General features: G+C 32.1%; 1 protein-coding gene across 2 annotated transcripts in view; it reads left to right on the forward strand.

Moving 5' to 3' along the window:
• The window catches only part of LOC137647110 (probable ATP-dependent DNA helicase HFM1), a 335,745-nt gene that overhangs the window by 268,213 nt on the left and 57,532 nt on the right, over positions 1 to 10,000 (forward strand). For both annotated transcript variants that reach the window (XM_068380341.1, XM_068380343.1), the window contains exon 21: positions 9,104 to 9,318. In XM_068380341.1, the coding sequence (XP_068236442.1) occupies positions 9,104 to 9,318 (215 nt within the window). The remainder of the gene's footprint in view (positions 1 to 9,103; positions 9,319 to 10,000) is intronic.

Here is a 10,000-nt window from a genome sequence, read left to right on the forward strand (position 1 = left end):
CCATTTTTATAATCTTAATTATCTTGAATTAACCCCCAAAAGTAGAGCGTATAAATCAAAAGTGAGGTCGACCTATGACTTGAAAGTCCAGAGTGGAGGGTTATTGCCGTTAGTGCACCTCACGCGGTGAACTGTATTGTTTTTCTTTTGATCCTGCTACTTATCTCTTTACTTGCTCACTTTCTTCCATCTTGCTGTCTAACCTCTTTTGACTTTTTATTCATATTGAAACTAAGGTTTTACCCGAGGTATACTTCGGTGTTGAATGGTCTCTCAAGTCCCAGTGTGGGACCATATAGCCCAGTATAAGAATTTACTTCTTTTGCAGGAATATCCTTATCAGTTGCCTATTGTGTTTTTGTCTTAGGATATTTGAAGACACTAATGTTGGTGTATCAGTGTATCTACGAAGCTTTTGAAGACATCGATAGTTTTATTTTCGGCTTAGAGGTATATTTTGAAAGTTTCGATGTATGCTTTAAAGGTTTTTCGCCGCTTGATTCTCCCTGGTTCTAGCTTGCTTCTAGAAATGTAATTTCTGATCAAGGTCTAAATAGAATTGTAGTTGCTGACCAAGATCTAAATACATACTGTATTTAGACCTTGACGCTAACCATATATGATCGGTTGCTAGGATATTGTGCCATTGTTTAATAGTGTGTCCCTTACCATAAACGACATTTAAACTGTTGTAAATAATAGAAACAGAGGTGGGCAAGGCTACGCTAAAAATGTTGTGCTGATGGACTTAACACCTTGAATGATTAAGATTTTTATCCTTCCGTGTGGCAAAGTTATTTTTTTTTTCATTTATAACCGCTATTTATTTTGGTTTGTCGTTTGTATAGAAACTGAAATTTGATATGTATGTATTTACTGTTGATCAGTCAATCAATTACTTTGTCCAAAATTATTAGGATTCATAATTTCAATGCAGTGGCCTAAATGTGATTTTCATAAACACTAACAACTTGAAATTGGTTTTCAAAACATTAAAACATTTAATTATGATGATTAAAACCTTATCAGATGAAACGCTACCGAGTAAACGGTGTGTGTATGATTGTATGTGAAAGGAAATATTTTGCAAAGCCATTTTTTATTTGTTGACGAACTTATATATATATATATATATATATATATATATATATATATATATATATATATATATATATATTTATATATATGTATATATATGTATATATACATATATATTTATATATATGTATATATACATATATATATATATATATATATATATATATATATATATATATATATATATATATATATAATATATATACATATATATATATATATATATATATATATATATATAAATATATATACATATATATATACATATATATATATATATATATATATATATATATATATATATATATATATATATATATATACTGTATATATATATTTCTCTCATCTGAGAATTTATTTCTGGTTTATAGGTGTTGCTTACAGTCTGATTTTGAAGACCTTTGCCATTTGGACCCATCAGTATTTTCATTCCATTTATACTCATTTAGGGAATAATTTCGCTGACACGTTACTTATGACGTTCAATCATACCTGGCATTTAGTACCGTTTAATTAGAGCAGTTAGGTAGCATTGAAAGTAAACGATCTCATCATCATTATCTACTACTACGCCTCAATAGGCATCAGTTAGATTTCTCCAGTAGTCTCTAGAGCTTTTAAGTAAATACTTCTCCATTCATCATCTCCTACTTCACGCTTCATAATCCTCAGCCATGTAGCCCTTGGCCTTCCAACTCTTCTAGTGCCTTGTGGAGCCCAGTTGAAAGTATGGTGAGCTAATCTCTCTTAATGTAGAAAATTATGTTTAACCCTTTTTTTCGATATTATATCCCTTGCTCAACATAAATTTTATAAAAGGGTCTCAAACGTTAGCTTGTATCTCTAATGCATAAGCAGAGGATCTGCTTTTAATGAAGAACATAAGTTAAATGACATATGCAACGATCTACAGTATGTCATGGTGATCCTGAAAAAATACTTACAGTACTTCAGGTTAGATGGCGTTCGTGTTGTCATGAAATTTGAAATTTGATCGAGTAGTAAAGAAATGGAATGCTTCCTATCCCTATCACTCTGATGGAACGAGCATTATTAATACTTTGATCTTGTCTTTCAAAAGGTGGCTGGCGTAAATATGCAACAGCACTTTATTCTTTCAGAGGAAAAAATGGAAGACACGACTATGCAGGGATGGAAGACCCGATTGATCCGACACTTTTGACGAAATTTAATTGATTCAACTTTCAATCGAGAGTCCGTCCCTCCCCCCTTCAACCAACAGGAAGAGAGAGAGAGAGAGAGAGAGAGAGAAGAGAGAGAGAGAGAGAGAGAGAGAGAGAGAGAGAGAGAAGGCTTGGGAGTATTTGATGTGGAAAAGGGGTCATGTTCCCAGGTATTCATCGCCCTGAATAGTTTTGTCATCAAGACGAAACAATCGCTGCTTCCGTCCATAATCTTTTCTGCAGATTCTCCCCCCAAAGGGAGGAACTAAATATAGAAGGTTATTGTGGGAAAGTGTGTCCTTTTTTATACTGTTATCTGATATTAAAATGAGGATCGTCACTGTAAGGAATATAAAAAGTGGAATAGTAATTACTCAAGCTAATTTATGTTTTGACAAAGCCAATCATAAATGATCGAAAGATACAGTACTTTATTTATAAGTAGATCATTTAGTTGTCTGCATGATGTGTCCTGGTGTATTTTCAATCTTCTTATTTGAACTCTCTCTCTCTCTCTCTCTCTCTCTCTCTCTCTCTCTCTCTCTCTCTCTCTCTCTCTCTCTCTCTCTCTCTCTCTCTATGACAAATGTAGACCCTTGTTATTGGTTGGTGACTTCTGGGTACTCATGCTTTAGCCAAACTAGATATGGCGTATAGAGAGAGAGAGAGAGAGAGAGAGAGAGAGAGAGAGAGAGAGAGAGAGAGAGAGAGAGATTCCGTGCCAATCCTCGCCACTTTTGCGTTCTTCCACCTAATAATGGGATGATGAATGTTACCCCAGGTGTCTTGTGTTGCCTTGTGGTTCTATATGTCATTTTGTTTGTTTCATTGCTTCATATTTTTTATAATTCTGATATAATGAATTTTTCTATGTAGTTGCCTTCGCCTAATTATTATTATTATTATTTTCGAAGGGTATGTATTCACCCTGTCTCCGTTTATTTATTGATTTGTTCGTTTGAGAACAAGTTACACAAAAACTGCAGTACCGAGTTTGACCAAACTTGGTAGTCATGTTGCGTATGACCAAAGGATGAATCTGCAACATTTTGGATAAAGTTTATCAACAATTACGCAGCAGTACATTAAAAATAATCGCATTTTTTAAGTCTTCTTCTTTGTCTACATCTTTTCACACTTATATGTGGTGTCGATGTTTCTGGTCAGCTTTCTGTTTTAAAATTCTTACAACACTGAAACAGTAATTACTAGAGGGGCACTCAGTAGAGAGCATGGCTTCGTCATGCCATACACTCTTATTTTGCTCTTAACTCCACTAAGCACTTTCACTTCGATGTATTTTCTTCAAAATCTAATGGATTTGTCTTTGGGTCACACCCCACGTGTCCACCAAGTTTCGTTGAAATTGGTTCTGTAGTTTTTGTGTAATGTTCACAAAGTAAACATTAACAAAATATTAGGCATTTACTTAAAAATGACCATAGTTATTTTTAAGTAAGTGCCTAATATTTTGTTAATGTTTTCTTTGTGAACATTAGACAAAAACTACAGAACCAATTTCAACGAAACTTGGTGGACACGTGGGGTATGACCCAAGGAAAAATCCTTTAATGTTTTCTTTGTGAACATTAGACAAAAACTACAGAACCAATTTCATCGAAACTTGGTGGACACGTGGGGTATGACCCAAAGACAAATCCATTAGATTTTGAAGAAAATACATCGAAGTGAAAGTTTTTAGTGGAGTTAAGATGAAAATAAGTGTGTGTGGCATGACGAAGCCATGCTTTCTACTGAGTGCCCCTCTAGTAATTACTGTTTTAGTGTTGCAAGCATTCTTTTTTGAATCATGGTAAAATTTTCTAAATAATTATCGCCGTGATTTCCTATTATCATTAATAATGAAGTAATGAAGTTTTTAAATTTTTAAAATACAATTTGTTGTTGAATAACATTTTACTTACCCCCTGAAATTATGTACGCTTAGTTTGAATAGTAAATACCATTTTGTAAGTAGGTAAAGGAAAGGGCAGTCGCTCTTCAATACTATCTCTTTAATTATATACAACTCATTTCAAATTCTAGGCGTGATTCTTTATTGCAAAGTTATTTTCGAGAAACGCATGGTCTTTTTTTTTCATCAGTTGCACAAAAAAAATTTCATATTTAAAGTCTCATTTCCGGTGAGTAATCTATCCTGAGGAAATTTTTAAATTTTCCTTTCTACCGTGTTTTGAGCATTGTTCTGTAGTTCTTTATTCATGTTACTTAAGATTCAGATCATCCTTTGCATGCACATCTTCCCAGACTGCACCATCCTGTACCTAGTACTAGATATGCCGTTAATTGTAACAGTCTTGCCTTCGCCATCTTAAAATTCCATACTACACACTATTCTAGAAATTTTATGCCGGATATGACCAGATTGTGGAATGATTTTGCTAATTTGGCGGTTGAATCAGTTGAAGTTCAAACTTGTTGCATATACTTTAGTATTCAGCTGGAGGACGCAAGCCTCATTTAATAGGTTTTACAGTATATGACAGATGTATTTGAACCTTGTTACAGATTTTAGGATATTTTATGTATTTTTCTATTACGTCTCATTTATATTTCAGTCGTTATTTCTTTATTTCATTTCCCCATTGGGCTGCTTTCCCTGCTGGATGATTATAACGTCTAGCTTTTCTAATTAGGGTTGCAACTTGGCTATTAATATGAGTAATAATTTTGTCAGCAGTTGATATGTAAATTATATTGTTTACATTACAGATGGTGCTCCATTTCGACCAACTTGGTTAGTTCACTTTACTCTCTCTCTCTCTCTCTCTCTCTCTCTCTCTCTCTCTCTCTCTCTCTCTCTCTCTCTCTCTCTCTCACACACACACACACACACACTTCAGTTAGTGCATACATAAATAGTTGCATGGACTCTATATTATCAAATTAAATAATATTCTATTTAACAGTTTCTCTACTTTTTCATTCTACATTCAACTATATATGAATTTATGAGTTAATAAATATAATACACACATATATAATATATATATATATATATATATATATATATATATATATATATATTTAATATATATATATATATATATATATATATATAGAGAGAGAGAGAGAGAGAGAGAGAGAGAGAGAGAGAGAGAGAGAGAGAGAGAGAGAGAGAGAGAGAGAGAGAGAGAGATGGGGATACTAGAGGAGAGGAAAGGTGAGCAGACCAAGATAATCCAAATGAGCAGGTGTCTTTTTCACTAAGCCAGAAATACCCAGCGAATGTCTGCGGTATAAACAATGCGAGTCACTAAGTGGTTCTCCGACATCCTTTATTCATCGCTAACAACACGGTGTTTCCTTTTCTAACAAATTGTATACACTTATATTATCATTTATTATTACGTGCTAAGCTATAACCCTAGTTGGAAAAGCAGGATGCTACAAGCCTCAAGGCCTCCAATAGGGAAAATAGCTCATTGAGGAAAAGGAAGTAAGGAAAAACTACAAGAAAAGTTCAAGAACAATAACATTAAAATAAATCTTTCATATATAAACTATAAAAACTTAGAAATAACAAAAGAGGATAAACACTTCAAAGTAACGAGAGAAAGAGAAACAAGATTGAATATTGTGCCCGAGTTACGCTCAAGCAAGAGAACTCTAACCCAAGATTGGAAGACCATGGTACAGAGGCTATGGCATTGCCCAAGACCAGAGAACAATGGTTTGATGTTGGAGTGTCTTCCTCCTAGAAGAGCTTTTTTTTTTTTTTTTTTTTGTATTAGGAAAAAGAAGAATGCATAAAGAATAGGCCGTACTATTCTGTTTACTTGTTGGCAAAGATGATATGAGCCGTAACCAGGGAGAGAGATCCAATGTTGTAATGTCTGACCAGTCAGAGGACCCAATAACTCTTTAGCGGTAGGATATCAACGGGTGGCTGGTGCCTTCGCCAACCAACTACCTTCTTGATACCCATTTATTGTCTTATTAACTGTGGTTACATTTCTAAGTTTGCAAAGGACTGAGTGTATTATAAATGCTTCATAGGGCTGATTAATTGAAGTATTCTAAACGAACGTTAATCCACATATGGTTAACATTTTTGCTGTTTATGTCTCATCAACAATACACTTTGCGTACATAATGGCTGTTTGTGCACCCATATATTTTGTGAAGGATATTGGAGCTCTTTGATAGTAGGACACCAACGATATTCTCAATCTTAGTTTGGGGCATAATAATTTAATACAATTCCATAGTATAGATTTAGTAGATTTGTGAACAACGCCCTCAGAAGGATATTGGGACTTGAATGGCAGGACAGGATTAGAAATGAAACTATAAGAGAGATTACTCAAGTACCATATGTAGATGAGATCATCATGAGGGGTAGATGGAGATGGTTAGGGCATGCTCTTTGCACTCCTCAAAAGAGATTAGTTCACCAAATGTTCAGCTGTGCTCCACAAGGCACTAGAAGAGTTGGAAGACCCTGGCTTACATGGTTGAGGACTATGAATCGTGATCTTAGGAGATGATGAAGAGAAAATTATTGAATTAAAAGCTCAAGATAGAGACGACTGGCGAAGTCTAACCTAGGCCCTTCGCGTCAATAGGCGTAGGATAAGATGGTGATGATTCTATTAACTTACATCAGACCTCTCTCTCTCTCTCTCTCTCTCTCTCTCTCTCTCTCTCTCTCTCCTCTCTCTCTCTCTCTCTCTCTCTCTCTCTCTCTCTCTCTCTCTATGATTAGTCCTAATTTTATCTGATTGGATTTTCTCGTATAACCATTTAGTTGTCACAAAACTTAATAACCAAGACTCCGAATGAGAACAGATATCTTGCTAATTAAGGCTGCACGCTGAAGACGCCATGTCGCTAATCGCACTCTGAATGTCAAGTAACTTTTTTGGAAGATTTTTTTAAAAGTAAAATGTGAATATTAAGTAGTGGTCCATTTATTTGGAACGCCGAATGCGGGATGTATACTTATCTTCAAGATCTGTAAAACACTTTTTCCATAAATGTGCACAACTTTCACTATATATATATATATATATATATATATATATATATATATATATATATATATATATATAATGAATGTATGTATATATGTATGTATGTATGTATGTGTATATATATATACATATATATATATATATATATATATATATATATATATATATATATATATATATAATGAATGTATGTATGTATGTATGTGTGTATATATATATATATATATATATATATATTATGTATACATATGTATATATATATATGTATTATATATATATATATATATATATATATATATATATATATATATGATACATGGGCATTTTACTTTTATAATGAACAGACAATACTTTAGTTGCTTCCAAAATATGAGGACTGCATTATCAGCATAAACTGAGCTCCAGTTAGTTTTCAAGAAATAACAGGAATAACTCCAATTACGTTTCTCCATTTATGATTTGGTGTCGACATGTGTTTCGAATCACGTGTGGACACCAAATAATACACGGTGAAACGAAAAAGCTGTTTCCTGTTATTTGTGAATACTAATTGGAGCTCAGTTTATGCGGCCATATACTGTATGTTGTCTTTGTATTGTGGACGCAACCAAAGTTTTACCTGTTCTTGATATATATATATATATATATATATATATATATATATATATATATATGTATATGTGTATATATATATATATATATATATATATATATATATGTATATATATATATATATATATATATATATGTATATATATATATATATATATATATATATATATATATATATATATATAGTGTGTGTGTGTGTGTGAGTGTGAGTGTACATCTATGCTTGTGTTATAGTAGTAAGCTTGAGTTGTTTGATTATACTTTATATGTAATATTCATGTTGGGTGACGCTATAAAAGTTCAAGGTAGATGTATTGAAGTTCTCTCTTAACAACAGATGTGTTTTCAATAAAACGTCGTTGATGTTTCACGTTATAATATAGGTTTTTTCGTTGTATAAAAACGCATGTTCAGTTTCCGGTAGTTTCAATTTCACTTTGGAAAATAGTAAATCTTAGTATTGCTATCACTAAAAGATTAAAAATAAAATAGTAAATCTTAGTATTGCTATCATTAAAAGATTAAAAATAAAATTTTGCAAAATAAATGGAGATAATGTAAATGAGGAGACATGTTTACTGTGTCTCATGTCGAAATTTTGCCTGTTTTTTTTTTTTTTTATTAGCCCCTAACCTCTGGTTTTAGGTGTTTTTCATTGAAAAGGATACTTTGTTTTTAATTTAACTCTAATGGTAACAATTCAAATAATCGATAAGTAATATTTTATTGATATTCAAGTCTTTTGTCGATCGATCATTGAACTTGATATTTCTACAACAAAATTTCATTTTCTTTTTTCAAAGTATATTTTGTTTTGATTTAACTCTAATGGTAAGAATTCAAATAATCGACGAGTAATATTTTATTGATATTCAAGTCTTTTGTCGATCGATCATTGAACTTGATATTTCTACAACAAAATTTCATTTTCTTTTTTCAAAGTATATTTTGTTTTGATTTAACTCTAATGGTAAGAATTCAAATAATCGACGAGTAATATTTTATTGATATTCAAGTCTTTTGTCGATCGATTATTGAACTTGATATTTCTACAACAAAATTTCATTTTTTTTTTTTTCAAAGTATACTTTATTTTGATTTATCTCTAATGGTAACAATTCAAATATTCGATGGGTAATATTTTATTGATATCCAAGTCTTTTGTCGATTGATCATTGTATTTGATCTTTCTACAAATTATTTTTTTTCCAGGTCTTGCTGAATACGGGGCAACTCGAAGGGATTACGAGTTGCAGCTGAATACAGCGTTGCTGGCGAAGAGTTTCATTTGCAAACTGTGGGAGAACTCGAGACACGTCACCCGTCAACTGGGCCGAATCGGACCAACCTTCAGCGCTGCTCTTGTTCAGGCCAAGATTGTCTCTTTCACGGCTCTGGAAGAGACATCACCCAGGAATATAGAGCTTGTAAGAACGCCTTTAACATGTATTATTAATTTGTTATTCTCTTATGGTTAGATATTTTCCTTAAAAGAAATCTGATAGACATTTTACTTGAAAAAAATCTGATAGACATTTTCCTTAAAAGAAATCTGATAGATATTTTACTTAAAAGAAATCTGATAGACATTTTCCTGAAAAGAAATCTGATAGTTAGACATTTTCCTTAAAAGAAATCTGATAGACATTTTCCTTAAAAGAAGTCTGATAGAAATTTTCCTTAAAAGAAATCTGATAGTTAGACATTTTCCTTAAAAGAAATCTGATAGTTAGATATTTTCCTGAAAAGAAATCTTATAGTTTGACATTTTCCTTTAAAGAAATCTGATAGTTAGACATTTTCCTTAAAAGAAATCTGATAGTTAGACATTTTCCTTAAAAGAAGTCTGATAGAAATTTTCCTTAAAAGAAATTTGATAGTTGGACATTTTTCTGAAAAGAAATCTGATAGTTTGACATTTTTCTGAAAAGAAATCTGATAGTTAAACATTTTCCTTTAAAGAAATCTGATAGTTAGAAATTTTCCTTAAAAGAAATCTGATAGTTAGACATTTTACTTAAAAGAAATCTGATAGATATTTTCCTTAAAAGAAATCTGATAGTTAGACATTCTACTTAAAAGAAATCTGATAGTTAGACATTTTCCTTA

This window comes from Palaemon carinicauda, chromosome 9 (genome assembly GCF_036898095.1).
Source record: "Palaemon carinicauda isolate YSFRI2023 chromosome 9, ASM3689809v2, whole genome shotgun sequence".
Taxonomy (NCBI): Eukaryota; Metazoa; Arthropoda; class Malacostraca; order Decapoda; family Palaemonidae; genus Palaemon; species Palaemon carinicauda.